The 20,531-nt window shown below is 44.0% G+C and overlaps 1 protein-coding gene and 2 non-coding genes across 3 annotated transcripts in view; 2 read left to right on the top strand and 1 right to left on the bottom strand.

The window, feature by feature from the left end:
- The first annotated feature begins 52 nt into the window (after window positions 1-52).
- Window positions 53-20,531, top strand: part of MLH1 (mutL homolog 1) — a 55,859-nt gene continuing 35,380 nt past the window's right edge. The window contains exons 1-11 of the mRNA XM_036868603.1: window positions 53-280; window positions 2,097-2,187; window positions 4,380-4,478; window positions 8,895-8,968; window positions 10,589-10,661; window positions 11,777-11,868; window positions 13,305-13,347; window positions 13,488-13,576; window positions 15,533-15,645; window positions 18,380-18,473; window positions 19,407-19,560. Of these exons, the coding sequence (XP_036724498.1) occupies window positions 165-280; window positions 2,097-2,187; window positions 4,380-4,478; window positions 8,895-8,968; window positions 10,589-10,661; window positions 11,777-11,868; window positions 13,305-13,347; window positions 13,488-13,576; window positions 15,533-15,645; window positions 18,380-18,473; window positions 19,407-19,560 (1,038 nt within the window). The 5' untranslated portion in view covers window positions 53-164. The remainder of the gene's footprint in view (window positions 281-2,096; window positions 2,188-4,379; window positions 4,479-8,894; window positions 8,969-10,588; window positions 10,662-11,776; window positions 11,869-13,304; window positions 13,348-13,487; window positions 13,577-15,532; window positions 15,646-18,379; window positions 18,474-19,406; window positions 19,561-20,531) is intronic.
- Window positions 8,522-8,594, top strand: TRNAE-CUC. The gene has a single exon. It is a non-coding gene; the product is annotated as a tRNA-Glu (tRNA).
- TRNAG-CCC lies at window positions 16,700-16,772 on the bottom strand. Its single transcript has one exon. It is a non-coding gene; the product is annotated as a tRNA-Gly (tRNA).

Below are 20,531 nucleotides of genomic sequence, written 5' to 3'. Positions count from 1 at the left end.
CAATCAATAGCTCAGTAGCCCGGAAGCGGCGCTACCGCTAGAGGGTGGGGCAGGACGGCGTCAGCAGAGTTGATGGAAAGATGTGGGCACGAATCTCTAAAGGGATTGGCTGAAGGCACTTCCAGTTAGCTTCTCGCCGTGACTCGGGCTCCTCTGGCGCCAAAATGTCGCTGGTAGCGGGGGTTATCCGGCGGCTGGACGAGACAGTGGTGAACCGCATCGCGGCAGGGGAAGTTATCCAGCGCCCGGCTAATGCCATCAAGGAGATGATTGAGAACTGGTACGAAGGGAGTCAAGGCTTCCTTAGAGGCTACGACTTAACGGGCCGATGCTCAGGATAGGGCGGACACGCCTCCCTGCCCAGAGCCAAGGCGTGTGCGGCGCAGGGCCGCGGCGGCGGAGGCCGGGGGTCTTGCCTTCGCCCCTCATGGGTCCTCGAGCGTCCTCGCGAGACTTTAGGGTTGTTGCGGGGCAAGGAGAGGGTTACGCAATATTTTCATGTTGCCATTAAGAGAAGTCCTTTAAAAATTATATATGCGGACGGTGCAGATTTTTAAATGTATAAAAATTTTATAATTTAAAAAGGGAAAAAAACTTGCTTCATCCTTCAGAGGGTACTATGTGTTATCAGTTTCTTGCTTATTCCAGAAGTCATCCATCTACATTCAGAAGTACAATTCATTTTGAGTTTTATTCTCAATAAATTGCTGGGATTTTAGGAGAGGACGGTGGACTTGGGGTTTAACTTGTGATTTCCCTATTGCCAAGTGATTGACCCCACTTAGGATTTTCCTGCCCTTTACTCTTTGCGGGGTCACTTCGAAGATATCTGATTTTATGGATTCTGAAGTTTAGAACTGTCACACAAACCTTGTGGAAGGAAGAGATTAAAAACGTGGAAAGAAAGTTGGGTGTAAACTGTAAACTTTAAAAAGGGCAGAGGCTCATAATGTCCCTAAACGTTCTGTCAGATCCTTTGTGTTAAAATGCATTGATGTTAATAAAATCTATACGTTAAAAGGAAAAAAATGTCCCAGCGAAGATTGGTAGGTTTGTAAAGGGATTGCTGTGAAAACACAAACAACCATTGTGGGTAATGGGACTGAAAGAAGAGTGGGTCTGAAAGGACCACTGAGAGAAAGGAAGAGAATTAGAAGGTAGACAAAAGAAGGAACAGGGAGACTGGGGACGGTTTCTCCTTTTGACTTTAAATTCACAAAGGCTGGCTTTTGTTTCTAGTGTTAGAATTAACTGACAGAACGATTTGGGCCTGTTACTGTACTGTGCCAGGAAACTACAGCAATGCTACACATATTAGATCAGTGGATTATAATTCTCTAAGCAGAGATTTTGTATGGAGTCCAGTTACGCTCTTTTTAATACGTAAGTCAAGACGGCTAAGTACAACTTCAATTCAGGGGCTCCTGAGAAAGGTCTTTAATATTTCAGTAACTTAATATCTTACTTCTGAATAAAGAATTTTCTGTGTGAGGAGGAGGAAACTTCTCTTTCTCATGCAGCCTCAGTCTGGATTTATTTTCTCTAGCTCTGTAGGTGCTCTATGCTTGTAGGTTACTCTTTGAAGGAATGAAAAGATGTGTTGACTTCTTAAAGAACTTTCTGCACTACCATTTTTTCTTTCCCCCAACATAAATATATTTGCATAAAGAAAATAGTGGAGAAAAACATGTAGAATCTTTTTAAATGACATTTTATAAGGGTCATTTAGGAACCTGAGGCTGAATAAAGTTTGAGTAACAGATGGTAGAATTAGTTGAAAAGTAGGTAAGAAAGAGGCATGTGCTAAAAGGTCCCACTTCTAACTTCCCTTTCTTTTTTTCCTAGAGGAACAGAAATGTTGCTGAATGTCCTATTGGAAATGACGGTTCCCCCCTCCGTCCCTCTCTTCCTTCCCTCTCTCTCACACAGCATGTAAACTGATAACAGTGTAGTCACAGAGCCTGTGAGACAAAGGGAAAACACACTGAATCTTATATTTGTCTGGAATTTGTTCTTATCCCTTGACTCGTATTAAAATATGTGCATTAGAGTAGTTGCAGACTAATAAATTATTATTTTTTTGTTTGATTTGCCAGTTTAGATGCAAAATCCACAAGTATTCAAGTGGTTATTAAAGAGGGAGGCCTGAAGTTGATTCAGATCCAAGACAATGGCACCGGGATCAGGGTAAGGAAAACCTCAGAGCAGCAGGATGTTTGTGTGCTTCGTGTGCTACATCTGCAGGAAGTGGTGGGACTTTTCCCTGTTCTGGAAACTTTAGGCTTTTATGGATGGGATTGTTTGAAAAATAAATATTTATTGAGTACCTATTCCATGCTGGGCACTGTTCAGGAGAATAAGGAGGTCAAGGAGCGAGTCATGAAGCTTTAAAGGTTGAGTGTCCTGAGCAAAGAGAACAATACACACAAAAACCACGAAATGGAAGCTTGCATGACACGCTTAAGGACTAGCAAGGGGGTTGGTGTGTCTAGAATGGGTGGTGGAGGGGGTGGAAGCCTAAAAGGAAATGAGGTCTGAAGGATAACCAGGCTGAGCATGTAGGACCTTGTAGGATGTTGTAAAATATTTGGCTTTTACTCTGGATGAGGTGGGATACTCTTTAGAGGGTTTTGAGCAAAGAGGTGACATGCTTTGGCAAGTTTTATAAGAACTCTTTTGTCTGCAATGCAGAAAATAGACTGTAGCAGGACAGGATAGAAGCAGTGAGGAGGCTTTTGAAGCAGTCCAGGAGAGGGGTGATGGTGCCTTGGACGGTTTGGTTGTGACAGAGATGTAAGAAGCTGTGAGATTCTGGGTTGATGAGGAAGACCAAAGCTCTCAGAATTTGCTTGTACAGGGAGTAAGAAAAAGAGGAGTCAAGAATGACTTCAAGGTTTTGGCCTGTGCAAATAGAAAAAAAAGAGTTGCCATTTACTGATGGGAAGGCTATGGAACAAGCAGGTTTGGGGGAAGATCAGAAATTCATTTTGGGGTATGTTGAACTTAAGATGCCTGTTAGTTGGATACATGTGTGAGTCTGGAGATAAAAATTTGGTGTATTGCATTTTGATGGTATTGAAAGCCATGAGACTCACATAAAGAGAAGCTCAACATGACTGGTAACTAGGGAACTACAAATAAAAATTGCAGTGAGATACCACTTGACATCCACTAGGATGGCTGTTATAATTAATCAATTAATAAAAACCAAATATTTCAACTACAATAAAAATTAAAAAAAATATTGACAAGGATGTTGAGAAATTGGAACTCTTGCATGTTGCTGGTGGGAATATAAAATAGTGCAGCCATTGTGGAAAATGGTATGGTGATTCCTCAAAACAATTAAACAATTGCCACATGATCCAGCAATTCCACTTCTGGGTATATACCCAAAAGAGTTGAAAGCAGGGTCTTGAAGAGATTTGCACACTCATGTTCATAGCAACATATTCATGATAACCAAAAGGTGGAGGCAACCCAAGTATCAACAGATGAGTGGATAAACAAAACGTGATAGATACATACAATGGAATGTTATTCAGCCTTACAAAGGAGTGAGATTTTGACAAGTGCTACTACGTGGATGAACCTTGAAGACAGTATGCTAAGTGAAATTAGCCAGTCACAAAAGGACAAATACTATATGATTCCACTTGTATGAGGTACCTAGGGTAGTTAAATGCATAGAATCAGAAAGTAGAATGGTGGTTTCCAGGGGGTTGGGGGCCTGCGCCGCATGGCCTGCGGGATCATGTTAGTTACCCGACCAGGGATTGAACCCTTGCCCCCTGCAATGGAAGCATGAAGCCCTAACCACTGAACCACCAGGGAAGTCCCGAGAGCTTTTGTTTAATGGGTACAGTTTGTTTGTGGAGATGAAAGAGTTCTGGACATGGATGTTGGTGATGGTTGCACAACAGTGTGAATGTACTTCATGCCACAGAACTGTACACTTAAAGAGGGTTAAAATGGTAAATCTTGTCATGTATATATTACTACAGTTAAATGTACCTATAGATTTTTAATAAAGAAGTTTTCTAATACAGTAATGAGTTTTGTAAAGTCTGTGAGCCTGGGTGAGATCATCAAGACAGTGAGTGTAGACAGAGCAGAGGTCCAGGGATGGAACTGTGAATTATCCACTCTCAGGGGAGATGAGACAGAAGCAGCAAACGAGGCTGAGGAATGAGGCGAGAGAGGAAGAAGGTGCAGCAGGACTGATGGAGTTCTGGATGCCCAGAGAGGAGGCTCCTGGTGATTTAGAACTCTTCTCCCAAGAGGAATGTCTTCCTGGATTCAATCAAGAAAAGGGAAATTAAAAAAGATTTGGAAAAATGAGTAACATAATTATTCACTGATTTTTTTGCACCTTCTAGAAAGAAGATCTGGAGATTGTGTGTGAGAGGTTCACCACAAGTAAACTGCAGTCCTTTGAGGATTTAGCTCATATTTCTACCTATGGCTTTCGGGGTGAGGTAAGCTGAGGATTGAAGAAATGTGTAAAACATCCTCCTGTGATGACATTTCTGCCATTTGTCAGCATATGTTTCTCAGCAGGTCAATAAGACATGATACTTTTTACTTGTTAAATATATGCAAATCTAAACAAACTTAGATTCAATTTTCCAAAACTGAGAATTGTTCATAAATACTTTTTAAAAATAAATAATTAATTAATTATTTTATTTTATTTATTTTTTTAACATCTTTATTGGAGTATAATTGCCTTACAATGGTGTGTTAGTTTCTGCTTTATAAGAAAGTGAATCAGCTATACATATACATTTATCCCCATATCTCTTCCCTCTTGCGTCTCCCTCCCTCCCACCCTCCCTATCCATAAATACTTAATACACCATAAACTGTATCTACAGAGACCTCCCAGGTCTCTTGCTGGAAGAAGATAGCACCATCTACCAAGTTTTCTCGTCCAAAATCAAATGTGAATCTTACCAATACTTAGATCCAATTACCCATATACAGAAAAATACAAGGAACAAGGGAGCATGGTAAATGGTACTGAGACTGGAAATCACATGATAAAAGACTTGTTTCCTGTAAAGTACTGCATGGGGGAAAAAAGGTAAAGAAAGGAGGAAGAAGCATAGATTAGAAGGGATTTAAGAGGCATGTGAACCAGCTCCAATGTATTGATCTTACTTGGGTCCTGATTTGCACAAACTAAAATTGTTTTGAGACAGATATTTGAACACAGATTGGTTATTTGATGGTATTAAGGAGAAATTACTGTTAATTTTCTTGGTATAAAAATAGTTTCATCGGTTTTTGTTTTGAGTCCTTTTAAGTTATATACTGAAATATCTGTGAATGAAATTATGTGATGTATCATAGGGATATATTAAATAGAAAATGGATAAAAATAGTATCTTATATTTTTATGACAATACTCTGTGGATATAAAGATATCATTCAGTATATGTAGGGCAACATAAATTGTAATGGCTACATACTGTTCTTTTTTTTTTATAAACTTATTTATTTTTGGCTGCATTGGGTCTTTGTTGCTGCACGTGGGCTTTCTATAGTTGCGGCGAGCGGGGGCTACTCATTGCGGTGCGTGGGCTTCTCATTGCAGTGGCTTCTCTTGTTGTGGACCACGGGCTGTAGACGCATGGGCTTCAGTAGTTGTGGCTCACAGGCTCTAGAGCACAGGCTCAGTAGTTGTGGTGCACGGGCTTAGTTGCTCCACGGCATGTGGGATCTTCCCGGATCAGGGATCGAACCTGCGTCCCCTGCATTGGCAGGCAGATTCTTAACCACTGCACCACCAGGGAAGTCCCTGTTCTATTACTTGTACATACTACAGTCTATTTAGATAATTTCCTGTTGAACATTTATGCTCTTTGCCATTTTTTTCGTGTTTAATGCTCTGGTGAATATTCATGTACATACAATGTGTTTTGTTCAGTTATTTCCTTAGGATACATTTATAGAAATAACATTCATGAGTAAAAATATGTATCCTTTTCAAGTAGTTTGTATTAGTTTCTTATTGCTGCCCCCCAAAATGACCACAACCTTCGTGGTTTAAGGCAACACAAATTTGTTATCTTACAGTTCTGGAGGTTAGGGGAAATGGGTGTAACTGGGTCTCACTGTGCTAAAATCCAGGTGTTGGCAGGGCTGTATTCCTTTCCGCAGGTTCTGAGGTACCAGAGAAACTGTTTGGAGTAGTTATTTGGGGGAAATGAGAGCCAGGGTGGGGGAGGAGAATGGGGCCAATTACTTTTCGTTTTAAGCCTTTCTGTAGTTTTTGGATTTTTTAATCATGTGAATGTAGTTTACTTTTATTTGACTTATCTATTTATTTTATTCTGTTTTATTTTTTGGCCTCTCTGAGCGCCTTGTGGGATCTTAGTTCCCCAACCGGGATCAAACCCGGGCCCCGGCAGTGAAAGCGTCTGAGTCCTAACCACTGGACCACCAGGGAATTCCCTATTTGATTTTTTTAAATTAAAAGGCAGCTGTGACCCAGTCACTGCAATTTAGATCAAATCCGGGTAGTCTCAAGCACCCTCTGGCTCACAGTGAGCCCCAGGTTGTTCCAGGTAGGGGCAACATCAGACTGTGTACCCTGAGGCCCCCCTGACTTTTTTTTTATAAATTTATTTATTTATTTATTTATTTTTGGCTGCATTGGGTCTTTGTTGCTGCGCACGGGCTTTCTCTAGTTGCGGCGAGTGGGGGCTACTCTTTATTGCGGTGCGCAGGCTTCTCACTGCAGTGGCCTCTCCTGTTGCAAAGCACAGGCTCCAGGCACGCAGGCCTTAGCAGCCGTGGCACGCGGGCTCAGCAGTTGTGGCACGCAGGCTTAGTTCTCTGCGGCACGTGGGATCCTCCCGGACCAGGGATCGAACCCGTGTCCCCTGCATTGGCAGGCGGATTGTTAACCACTGCGCCACCAGGGAAGTTCCCCCCCCCCCCCCACCCCCCCCAGACTTTTAAGTAGGCCTCAGGTCAGCCCTAGCAAAGCAGTTTCATTCTGGCTTTGCAACTTCCTGAGTCAGTTCCTAAGTGCATGGCCTCCTGGAGCCTTAGCCCAGCTGTAGGGTATCTTTGGGGTTGTAATTAAATAGGGAAGATTTATTGAGGGATTGCTGTGTGCCATCCATGGTTCTCAGCCCTTTGTGCGTATTAACCCTTTCACTCTTAACAACTCCGTAGAGTAGGTTCTATTATTATTATTACCATGTTTTACATACGAGGAAACTGACAGAGTTTAAGAAACATGGCCAGGGCACACAGCTAGGAAGTGGCAGAGTGGGGAATTGAGCCCTGGCAGTTTGACTCCAGAGTCTATGTTCCTGTCTTCTTGCTCCGGTGCCGGTACAAAGGCCCCTGAAGCAGCAGGACCATCTGCCAGTGGCCCTTTCTTTTCCTGGTGTTGGGTAGCATTGTAGTTTTGGATGTATTTAATGTCCTTCCTTACCACAGGTCGCAAAACATTTACATTTTTAATGATGACAATTAGCTCAATTACATATACCAGGGAAATCCAGCTAGGACCTGGTAATCTCTGAGGCTGAGCCATGGTCCTTGTTAATGAACTGAGTCTGGCACAGCTGTATTCATTGTCTCCTGAGATGCTGTCACACAGACCCCATCACAGTGCCTGGGTTGCATTTTTTTATGCTATGGTGTCCTTGGGAAAGGAGATATAGATTCCAAAGGGCTAGCAAACCAATCCTGATTTTAAGGGGAAAAAAATGGTCTTCTTTTTTTTTCTTTTAATTTGTTTAGTCTTAATTGCATAATTAAAAAAATATTTATTTATTTATTTGGCTGGGCTGGGTATTAGTTGCGGCATGCGGGATCTTCGTTGCCCCGTGTGGGATCTTAGTTGCGGCATGTGGAATCTAGTTCCCTGACCAGGGGTTGAACCCGGGCCCCCTGCACAGGGAGCACGGAGTCTTAACCACTGGACCACCAGGGAAGTCCCTGCATAATTTTAAATTTATATTTCTTTTTTTTTTTTTAACTTTATTTATTTATTTTTGGCTGTGTTGGGTCCTCGTTGCTGTGCGCAGGCTTTCTCTAGTTGCGGCAAGCAGAGGCTGCTCTTCGTTGCGGTGCTTGGGCTTCCCGTTGCGGGGGCTTCTCTTGTTGCGGAGCACGGGGTCCAGGCGCGTGGGCTTCAGTAGTTGTGGTACGAGGGCTCAGTAGTTGTGGCGCACGGGTTTAGTTGCTCGGCGGCATGTGGAATCCTGCCAGACCAGGGCTCGAAACCATGTCCACTGCACTGGCAGGTGGATTCTTAACCACCATGCCACCAGGGAAGTCCCTAAATTTATATTTCTAAACATAAAATTGCTTACAGAAAACAGTTTTGAATAATAGTATACAGTACTATCTATTTGCAGTGTTTCCATTATCCATTTCTGAAGGCAGGCTTTAAACTTGTTAGAAGACGAATCATTGAGACTATTAAATACACCTATAACTCTACACCTGAACACAGTTGCTATTAAGGTTAATGTTATTGCTTGGGGTGGGGAATTCCCTGGTGGTCCAGTGGTTAGGACTCGGTGCTCTCACTGCCGAGGGCCCAGGTTCAATCCCTGGTTGGGGAACTAAGATCCTACTAGCTGTGCAGTGTGGCCAAAAAAAATGCTTGGGTGTGTTTCCTTTTGGACTTTTATATATATATTTTTTCCCTTGTTCTAGTAATTATGCTACAGATTCAACTCAATAGCTTCCTTTTTTTTTTTTTGTTTTTTAAAACGTCATCAAAGCGAGTGAGCAGAGTGCTCATTGTTGCCATTTGTTAATACAAAACAGAAGAGGCAATTGAGATAACTTCTCCGTTAATGATGAGACGGGGTGACCCAGCAGTGGGTTGTTCTTTCATTCCAGTTCCTTTTTTTCCTTAGGCTTTGGCCAGCATAAGCCATGTGGCTCATGTCAGCATTACAACGAAAACAGCTGACGGGAAGTGTGCATACAGGTATAGTGCTGTCCTCTGCTATTTGTATAAATTCATCCTGAAATGTGCTTTTTGCCTGCATCTCAAAGTAATCCTATCTGAACACCAACGTTATCTTTTTTGGTCTAGATCTTGGGTAACTTTTCTTTCCTGCCTTTGGATTAGTTGATAATCCACAGGGATCATCATAGGTAATAATCTTACTTTATGGACTCATGAAAGGTACGATGTAACAGATTACAAGTGCCTAGCAAGGTGTCTGTTACACAGAGGAATTCTGAGTCCGTGGGAGCTGTGATGTCATTCTGCCCCTTAGCCTTCGGCAGGATGTCACTTTGGCCTGATTATGAGGCCGTGGCTGGGGTGCTGAAGGATCCTGGTTCCTTAGCCGCTCTGAGCGCCCCCCAACCGCACCTTCCCACAGGTGGCCACTGGCTGTCTCTTATGTTGGCACAGTTTTCAGAGGCTGTTGAATGACCTTGGAACAGAACAAAAAGGGGATTCAGGGAATCAAAATCACACCTTTGTTTTCATAAGCACTGGCCATTCCCTAGTGGAAGATGGGTATTGAGTGTCTAATTCATGCCAAAAAACAGAATTTTTTTTTTTATCATACAAATTGTTAGTTTATATAGAAAATAGCTTCAACAAAGGGCAGTTCTGCCTGTTTCTCAGCCCTCTTTAACAGATGAGTGTGTGCAGTAATGGAAGATGGAGCATTTCAGAGTCTACAGCACTGGTGCTAGAGTGGGTTTACTCGATGCAAATTGTAACAGCCCCAGGACCTAGCTGGGCTGATATGATTAGAATCCCTTCTCACAAACTGGGGAGCCGCTTGTGAGTGAATGTCTTCTGAAATAGTCTGGGACACAGGTTCCATTTCTTTGCCTCTGGGGTGTTATGCCCCTGCTTGGGACCTCTAGTAGCTCTCCTTCTGTGGCAGGACGAAATCGAGTCATTGTCGTAGCAACTAGCACCCTCCCAATGCACTCAGCCCATCTTCCCAGCCTCTCCCCTCCACACATCCTCAGCTGCTGCATACTCTAAAGCTTCTTTGCTTTTGTTTATGTTTTTCCCCTCCTGGATGGTCTTCCCTGTTCTCTCCACCTGAGATTGTACTGCTTCAGAGCCCAGGTGGATTGTCATCTCTTCTGTGACACTTCCCCCCACCTCCACCCCAGGCTAAATGTTTTCCTACTCTGGATCACTTAGCACCTTGTTCTACACTTAAGGGAAAAGTCTATCCCCTCACTAAATCAAGAACCTCCCAAGGCCTGCCTTTATTACAGGGCGTTTACAGGCCTGATACATGGTAGCCCCTCAATAAATGATTGCAGAATGATTGAAAAAAATTTTACAGTCATCTTAGGCAATGGCAAAACTATTGTTTGTAGCCCAGAACTCAGGAACTAAAAAGCAATGTTTGCCAAAAAAACAAACAAAAAATGGATTTTCCCCCCTCCTTTGGTATCCAATTAGAATGGTTATGGAAGTGGAAAAATAGAGGAAACCGGTAACTAAGACAATTTATAACATGGCTATATTTTAATCTGTTGTTGGTGTAATTTACTTTTTTACTCTTCGGATAAGTATCTGTTCTTTTTTTGTTAGCTCTCAGTAATCTCTTATATTTTCTGATAGAGCATATTACTCAGATGGAAAGCTGAAAGCTCCACCTAAACCATGTGCAGGCAATCAAGGGACCCAGATCACGGTAAGAATGGTACACGGGAGGGGAAGTTTTTGAAAAAGAGCTCTGTATAAATATTGAAGTAAAAAACGAAATTGTCTTTGAGTTCTCAAAGGATTAAAAAAAATGAATATTTATTAGTTAATAGGAGCCCCAAGATATCACCCTGTAAGAAAGAGAAATGATTATTGACTTTTGTGGCATGGCAGCCTGCCCACCGCCTCCTTTTTTTTTTTTAAGAGGCTGGGAGTTTCTTCTGTTGAGACCACAGAAATCTGTGGCAGGGTAGCTGGCATTGAAAGAACCTTAAGCTTGGCTCCAGTTGAGGAGTCAGAGTCTTAGCCTTGCCACTCAGTGGTTGTGTGTCCAGAGGCAAGTCGTTTAATGTCCCTTAACCTCACTTTACTCATCTATCAAGGAAGGATGTAACGAATATCTGCCACTCACTCAAAGGGCTCTGAGTAACAGATTGTATCATTAATTAGGAGAAAGTCTGTTACACTGCCGTATTTCTGTGGTGCCACATTTGGTCTCTTCCCGTTCCGAGATCCCATAAAGCACCCCACTGTCATGTTACACATCCCACCCTACCACCCTCAGCCCCAGCCAGAGCACGTCTCCTCAAAGGTTCCAAGCCCTGGGGTTGATGAGGCAGGTGGAGGGGGGTTGGGGGCCGAAATGAACGTGTACTTCACAGTGCACCTTAAGGGGGATTCCTGTACCTGGGACCACAGTGTAATTTCCAAGAACCCCTAAAATATCTGATAATTATTCTTAGTTTGCAAAATAGGTTTGAATGCCATGTGGTATTGTAATTGTTTATAAGTTTATGTTTGCCCCACTAAATCTTGTGCTATTCTGGGCAGTACTGTGCTTCATTTGTCTTCTTATTCCCAGCACAAGGCAAAGAGCCTGATATGGAGGTAACCCCCAGTACCTATCTGAGAAATCAGTGAGTGAAGCGGGAGGCAGGTGAAATATCCCTTCTTTCTTTTGTTAAGGCTGCCCCATCTCTTGCCCCCTCCCCTAATGCTTAGAACTGTGCTGGTGGTAAATGTAGTTGGATTCTCTGCCTTAAGACCCAGCTTTATTTCCATCGATTTCTGTGAGTTTACAAGAAAAATCAATCTTCTATCCAGGTAGAGGACCTTTTTTACAACATATCCACGAGGAGGAAAGCTTTAAAAAATCCAAGTGAAGAGTATGGGAAAATTCTGGAAGTTGTCGGCAGGTACAGTCCAAAATCTGGGCGGGGGTCTCTGAATCATTCTCTCACCAAAGGAATGTGTTCCGCTGCTTAGAAATTGAGAACAGTTGCTGAGCTAGACGGTAAGCAGCAGTACTAGCCTACAGATTGTTTCTGGTCAAGGTTTAGTCACCACTTCTGGGTTGTCTTTCATGTCCCCAGGAGAGAGCAGGAGTTGGTCTCTGTATCAGTGAGGGTCCTTTGGTGGCAGGCAAAACAAACTGAGTGTACTAACTTGAGCCCAAAAGACGTTTATTGAAAGGCGAGGAGTGACTCAGCAAGTGGAAAGAAGTATGTGGACGGCTGCTTCTTGGGGCGAACAAGAAGCAGGGTGGCTTCAGGGGTTTAATATAGTGGCCCTGCTCCAATTGTTTTCATTCCTTTCCTGACTCTGCTCAAGAGCCTGTCTCCCGGGAGAGTGCATCTTATTGGTATAGCCTGGGTCCCCCCATCGTGTGCCCACATTTGTGGGGAGAAGATTTCTTGACTGGCAGTCTAAGGATATATCAAGTGGAATGGGGAAGAGGTAGTGTCCCAAAGGAAGACTAGGGGCTGTTAACAGAGTGAGAAGGGACTCAGGGCAGGTGAAAACAACATTATGTCCAGGATTGACTTAACCTGCTAGTACAGTGGCCCCAGCATAGCTCTCTGAGCCTGCGTGTCCTTGAATTGTAACAGAGGTGTGTTAACTATTTCTCAGTATTGCTACAAAAATTAAAATCAGTAAAACATTTACCTCTATTAAAGTGGAACAGACACATCAAGTTTTTTTGCTTTTTTTCCCCTGGAATCGTATGAATCAGTATCACAATATTAATTAGCTCCTGGAAACAGAGGAGTTCTGGTTGGCTGTTTTTGTTCTAGGTGTGATAAGTGAACTAATTGTTACTGAATAAGTGCGTTTGGCTAGACACAATCCTCCAGGTCCTGGGGCCCATGGAGGGAGGAGTAGTAAATGATAGCCAACCGAGAAAAGGCTGGGAGATACTAGGACAGGACCTTGGGGGGAGAAGAAGCGGGTGGGGAGGGGGTGTGTTGGGGACTCTGAGACAGAACAACAGAGTGCAGGGGGTGTTCAGGCTACATTCTCAAGATGTCTTTGAGGCAACCCAGATCTTTTGAGTTTGTGAAAATAAAACTGTAGGCAAGGAGGAGATTGTATTGAAATATCCTTGAGTCTAGTCAGCAACGTATAGAAGCAAAGTTTTTTGTTTTTTATTCGATTCTGCCACATTTAGCATTGATATCTTCATGTCGTCTCTGTTGGCTTATTTTCCTGTGGGTAAAGTATGACATTTAAAGATATTTTTGTTTGTATATATCTTTGTTTAGATTACTTAACCAGTTTGTTTAACTGAAAGGGGGCATGTACTCTGCATTTGGCCACTCTTTTTTACTGTTTTGTTTTTTTTCTCTGCCAGGTATTCAGTACACAATTCGGGCATTAGTTTCTCGGTTAAAAAAGTAAGTTCTTGATTTATAGGGGATGGTTATGTATTGTAAAAGAAGAAAGTATTTTTTTATAGTTGCCCGTGAAGACGAGGTTACGGTGTTTCAGTCAGCCCTGTGAGACAGTAAGTTGGATCTTCTGTTCTGTTTATCAGCAAGGTGAGACGGTAGCCGACGTCAGGACACTGCCCAATGCCACAACCGTGGACAACATTCGCTCCATTTTTGGAAATGCTGTTAGCCGGTATGTTGATAATTTATATTTTTAAAAATCTTCTGCGTTCCGTCACATTATTTTGGAATCTGTTAACACCTGCCTTAAGAGTTTGCTTTAACCAAATATGCAGGCTTGTTTTCATGCTTCGCTTATTTGTCATGTTTCAGATTATTTCACGGAATCAGCCCTTCTTGGGTGCATGTCATCTAGATGCTCTGGCTATGAATCAGTGTGTTTCTCTCTAGGTCTCTGTCTTCACATATCTCCAGTACAGGAGAATTCTGTCATCTTCCAGTGCTCCCTCTCGTCTTGTATTTTCATTATCATCACTTAGGATTGCATTTATTAATCATTCAGCGTTATTAATTGCCTCCCATATTCCAGTCTTGTGTCAGAAGTTAAGGATATAAAGACAAATAAAATGTTCTGCCCTTAAACACTTGCCTGTCTGGTGGCAAGCATTTTGGTGTCACCAAAATCTTCATTGTCAAGGAAAGCCTAAGCGGGAAAATATTGCTTGTATTATTATAGATTTTTCACGAATATCCCTTCTGTGGGTGAAAAACCACTGTTCCATCACGATCCATAGCTAAATCTCAGGACTTTGCAAAGCCCAAAGTGCCTATGGCATAATCTGAGGGGAAAGATACTAAGAGCTTTCTATATGCCAGGCGTGCACCAGATGCTAGGGGTACACAGATGAACTAGACAGCCCCTGACTTCACTTTTTCCAATAATCTTAAAAGCAGGAGCAATAGTCCTAGAACTCAGTTTTCTACTTTGAAGGACAAATTACTCACTCTTGGAATAAAACCACGTTCCTAGCTAGGGAATAGTCAATTTGCTTTTAATTACCCTTTTCTTACTAATTAAGTATTAAGGAATTGTTTTTTTCAACTGTGCTCCCAGAGCAAAAAGAGAGCTCTGTTGTACGGTGAAACTTTTAAGAGCTCATTGACCAAATTTTAAGACTCAGAATTAGTTATGAAATTCCTAGGGACTGTAAGAGAGCAGCAGTTCCCAAAATATGTTTCCAGAACACCAGCCTCTTTTTTGGGGAAGAGAGGGTTTGCTGGTTCACCGTGTGGTGGAAGAAAGGCCAGCTGTGCCCTCTACTCAGATTGGGAGCACACAGCACTGCCTGCAAAGCATCCTCCATCCATCCAGCAAGTGCTCAATGAGCAAGTGCTCCTTGCTGGGTGCTGTGCTGTGTGGTAGAGATATTCAGTAGGGAATAAAGCAGAAAGGATTCTTGCCCTCAGAGGACTCATATTCTAGTTGGAAAGACACAGGAAATAATTATTCCATTCATTAGTGACTGTGCTGTATGCCTCAAAGGAAAAGTATAAGGTGGGGGGATCTCCTGTGGTTGGGGAGAGGGATTGTCATAGAAAGCTGTTTGAGGAAGTGGTCCCCGAGTTACGGGGGATAAGGAGGAATTAATTAGCTAGCAGTGGGAGCTTTCCAGGCAGAGGGACCAGCACTTGCGAGGCCCTCAGGCAGACATGAGTGTGCCTTGTGGGAGAACCTCCTTTCACCTATTGGCCTCCCCTCCCCATAAACACACTCTGGGAAGCACCACACAGGATCCCCATCGTGGTGCCCATCAGCAGAGTAAGGGATTCAGCAGAGATGAGTTCTTTGGAATCTCATCTTTGGGACTTAGTTACTAAGATACATAAAAGTTTCAGCAAAATAAGGTCTCAGAGCCTGGACTTGCTGTGTCCTAGCAGTGACGGTGACGCTTGGCATATAACATATTGTAAGTGCTTGAAAACACTAGCTAGGTGGGTAGGTGGGTGGATGGATGGACAGACGGATGGATGGGCGGGCCCCGGGGATCTCAATGAACCAAGTCACAGGGGTCTACATTTGTCAGTCAGTTTATGGGAAGGAGCCCTGGTTTTTCCAACTCTGATTCTTTAGAAAGTTTGAATTTTCCATTTTTTTTCCAAAGCCTCAAAATTTCTCTTTTCCAATCAGAGAATTGATAGAAGTTGGGTGTGAGGATAAAACCCTCGCCTTCAAAATGAATGGCTACATATCCAATGCAAACTACTCGGTGAAGAAGTGCATCTTCTTACTCTTCATCAATCGTAAGTGAGAAAGAGCCACGTGGGGAAATCTATCCACAGGGAACTTTAGGGAGCCATGGAAAAATTCCTCATGGACAGGTTTGATTACACCCAGGGAAACCTCATGCCGAAATGTGGTTTAATTTCTGCCCTTAGTCTGCTCAGCCCTCTCACGTGTGCTCATTGTTGGCTGACAGTTGGGGAGTCTGGTTCTTGCCTCTGAGAGGGTGCCCAGGAGACGGCATCCCAGGCCCCTGTGAGCCAGTTCAGCCTGCTCATCTGCTGGTCTCAGAGCCTTTACCAGCAGGCCCTGGGCAGATCTTTGTTCTCTCCTTATATCAAGGCCCAACATCGGAAATTGCACAGCAGGATACAGGGAGGGGGTATCTCATGTGCAGGCAGTGTTTGTTTTTTTTAATTGAAGTATAGTTGATTGGGAGTTCCCTGGCGGTCTAGTGGTTAGGACTCAGCGCTTTCACTGCCATGGCCTGGGTTCAATCCTTGGTTGGGGAACTAAGATCCCGCAAGCTGCGCGTAGCAGCCAAAAAAAAAGTAGTATAGTTGGTTTACAGTATTGTATTAGTTTTAGGTATACAGCAAAGTGAATCAGTTACACGTCTATATATATATTTTCAGATTCTTTTTCATTATAGGTTATTACAAGATACTGAATATAGTTCCCTGTGCTATACAGTAAATCCTTGTTGTTTGTTTTATATATAGTGGTGTGTATTGGTTAATCCCATGCTCCTATTCTTCTCCCCACTTTCCCCATTGGTAACCGTTAAGTTTGTTTTCTGTCTGTGAGTCTTTCTGTTTTGTAAATAAGTTCATTTGTATTATTTTTTAGATTCCACATGTAAGTGATATCATATAATATTTGTCTTTCTCTGACTTCACTTAGTATGGTAATCTCTAGGTCCGTCTGTGTTGCTGCAAATGGCAGTATTTCATTCTTTTTTATGATTGAGTAATATTGTGTATATACATATATATACACCACATTTTCTTTTTTTTAAAAAAATATTTATTTTTTTGGCTGTGCTGGGTCTTAGTTGCAGCATGTGGGATCTAGTTCCCTGACCAGGGATTGAACCTGGGTCCCCTGCATTGGGAGTGCAGAGTCTTAGCCACTGGACCACCAGGGAAGTCCCTAAACCACATTTTCTTAATTCACTCATCTGTGTTGATGGACATTTAGGTTGCTTCCACGTCTTTGCTATTATAAATAGTGCTGCTGTGAATGTTGGGGTGCATATACCTTTTTGAATTAGAGTTTTCTTCTTTTCCGGATATATGCCCAGGAGTGGGATTGTTGGATCATATGGTAATTCTATTTTTAGTTTTTTTAAGGAACCTCCATACTGTTCTCCATAGTGGCTGTATCAATTTACATTCTCACCAACAGTGTAGGAGGGTTCCCTTTTCGCCACACCCTCTCCAGCATTTGTTATTTGTAGACTTTTTAGAGGTTAGGTCAGACTCTTATGTGTGTCATTCACTTATCTACACACTGGGCAGGCTCACTCAGGTGGCAGGGACAAAGAACACTCCTTAGGCATATCTCAGGTTCAGAAATCTCAGCTGAGGGGCTCCAGCTGTCCTTTTGTCAGATTACACAGTACAGCAGCATTATTGAGGCAGCTGTGGGTGATGTAGTGAGCCCTCAGAACAGTAGTCTCCTCATTGATAAGATCACAGCCAGTCTTCTCATTGGAAATAAAAAGATGTGGCATATCCTTGGCTCCACCAACACAGGACAGCAGGTCATCAGCAGGTCATCGGTCTGAGGAGAAAAGAGAGCTGTGTTGTGTGAAGATCTTCCTCTGATTTTAGTCTTTTTTTTTTTTTGAAAGCTCCTTTTTTAAAAAAATTTATTTTATTTTTGGCTGCATTGGGCCTTTGTTGTTGCACACGGGCTTTCTCTAGTTGCGGCACGTGGGCTTCTCATTGTGGTGGCTTCTCTTGTGGAGCACGGGCTCTAGGCGCATGGGCTTCAGTAGTTGTGGCACGTGGGCTCAGTATTTGTGGCACACGGGCTCTAGCTCGCAGGCTCAGGAGTTTGAAGCACGGGCTTAGTTGCTCCATGGCATGTGGGATCATTCCCAGCCCAGGGCTTGAACACGTGTCCCCTGCATTGGTAGGTGGATTCTTAACCACTGCGCCACCAGGGAAGCCCTGATTTTAGTTTTATCTCTCCCAGCTTTTATTGTTTTCCACCCCCTCAAGCCTGCCTCATTTCCTAAATTACCTTCAGTGTTGCATTCAGGTATTTTTCTACCACCTGAATGCCTGGAAAAACGCACTCTTAACCTTAAGTACTCCATTTGGCTCGCCCGCTGTTGGAGGTCCCTGAGCAGAGTAGCCGCTCCCTTCCCTGTGGTCCTTACCGCTGGGAGTTGGAATTAGGTTTATTTACCAGAGTTTTGTCTCCCAGCTTGTGGCATGTGTGGTAGGGTCCCCATGATGTATTGCAGAAATGAAATTCTGAGCAAGGGCACGTGGTCCACCTGGACCGGCAGGGGGAAGGGAGTGGGGAGGCAGAATTGACTGCCCTGTCGTGTTCCTGCTACTCGGGTGAGAGGAGAGCCCCAAGGCCACAGTGAGATGCTGAGGAGTCGTAATGGTCAAGGGGGCTGATGTGGATGTCACCCCAGAGGCGTTCTTCCTGAGCTGATGTCATGGCATAGTATAGGTGTGCACCTGTCACCTCACCCCTTGGGACAGATTTGAGCTAATTACTTTTATTTTCTAGATCGTCTGGTAGAGTCAGCTTCCTTAAGAAAAGCCATAGAAACGGTGTATGCAGCATATTTGCCCAAAAACACACACCCGTTCCTGTACCTCAGGTAATGCAGCTCTGAACTCCTTACCCAAGACTCACAAGGAAGAGTAATTCTGTCCAGCGGTCCTCTTTGAAAGAGATGGACTTGCTAATTAGCCTGGTCAGAGTGAATCCCATACCCCACTGGCACAGGTTGTTCTGTCCCTTTTCACAGGTAAAGGGCACAGTTTTCCTATATTTATTCACTCCTGCAGAATCCACGAGAGGCCCCCTTGTGCCAGCAGTGTGTTAGTGAAACAAAGGTGAATAAGGTCTTGCCGCTGCACCAGGAAGAACCTGCCCGAACCTGGCAGAGAAACCCTTCCTTCTCCAGGGTCTGTCCAGTGCCCTCTACCTGCAAAGAATCACACACTGCAACGCTCCATTATCAGAGCCAGCAGTGAATGGTGAATTTGGCCTGAGGCAATAAGTTGATAGCTGGCACAGCCTCTAAACTGACTTTTGTACTACATTTTAATGTTAGAAAGTTCTCTCACATACACTGTTTTGATCTCCATGTAATACTGAGCAGTAAATAGGGACAGGTTCATGCTTACAGACGGGAGAGCCAGTCCAGAGAAGTTAAGTGCCTTGGCCCTGGGTTATGTAATGAGAAATTCCACTAGTTCTGGAGAGGTGATAATAACAGCTGACGTATGATAGACATGCCGGGTACGTGCGAAGTGCTTTACACGAGTTTATATCCCCACCATGTATATGTCCAGTTCACAAGTGAGGAAACCGAGGCATAGAAAGATGCTGTAACTTACCCACAGCCACTCAGCTCTCAAGTAGCAGAGCCAGCATTTGAACCCAGGTCACTCAGACTTGACCTTGAAGTCTTAACCGCTGTGTCATTTGGCCTCAAGTCTCCCACCCCCACATAATGCGCTGTGAGTGAACTGCCCGCCCCCATTCTTCACCATGTGAGGTAACTCTGCTCTTTTTTTCCTGCCAGTTTAGAAATCAGCCCCCAGAATGTGGATGTCAATGTGCACCCCACGAAGCACGAAGTTCACTTCCTGCACGAGGACAGCATCCTGGAGCGGGTGCAGCAGCACATTGAGAGCAGGCTCCTGGGCTCCAACGCCTCCAGGACCTATTTCACCCAGGTGGGGGCGCTTCACCCAGCTCTTTCTCTGGTGCCTTTGCCGCCTTAAATGTGCCTCGTCACACGAGAGCCCAGGTTTTTGACGGTTGCTTTAGGACTTTCTTTCAGCAGCATTTCCTTCTTTGAACCCAACTGTGAAGGTTTTGTGGTGTTATTCCTGGGCCTGGAGTCATAAGCCCTGAGTTCTTCTCTCTGCCTCCTTCTGACCTTAGACTGCCTTCCTAGGAAAATGAGCTGTCTGAAACAGAGTAGGGCGCCGCTCCCCTGTGTTCTCCACTGGAGACGTTCAGAGGAGGCTGATTCCGCATACCTAGGGCAGAGTGCAGGGGCCAGGCTCTGGAGAGGCAGGGGGAAGGGCGGGGCCTCTCGTGTCAGACAGACCTGGGTTACTGCCGTGTGACTAACCTTCCCTGGCCTCCACGTCCCCCTCAGTAAAGGTGGAAGTGGTCACCCCCACATCCAAGGACGGTTACAAGTGGTTGGTGAACAGCAGATGGAAAGTGTCTGGCCTGGGACCTGGCACCGTTCATCTTATTACAATTATCCAGGTTCTAAGTGCTTTGATTATAAACTGCTCCCCCTCTCTGGGTCCTTAGTTTTCCCATCTGTAAAATAGTGGGTTAATAACATGATCTCTAGTGTCCTGTCCCAGTTCTGAGATGACATCATTCCTGGGCAGTCCTGTACTGTATTCATAGTGAGGATGGGTTCATCAGAAGCACAGCAGACACCAAAACTACAGAAATGGAAACATTTTCCCTCTTAAATTACACTGGGTCCTGCAAGCAGAGAGCGGGCTTCTGTGAGCCCTGCTTCTCAGAAAACTTTCAGAGTGACCAAGCAGATGAGTGCTTCCCATAAGAGCATTCACAGTTACCACCTGCAAAGAGCCTAGGTGGGAGACCAGCAGTGAGATGAACGCACTTGGGGCAGCCCTGGGGCCCGCACGCCCGGAGGTTGCTGGGGCTGAGG

Source organism: Balaenoptera musculus, chromosome 11, assembly GCF_009873245.2.
Source record: "Balaenoptera musculus isolate JJ_BM4_2016_0621 chromosome 11, mBalMus1.pri.v3, whole genome shotgun sequence".
Classification (NCBI taxonomy): Eukaryota; Metazoa; Chordata; class Mammalia; order Artiodactyla; family Balaenopteridae; genus Balaenoptera; species Balaenoptera musculus.
This window is presented reverse-complemented; position numbering and strand designations above follow the sequence as displayed.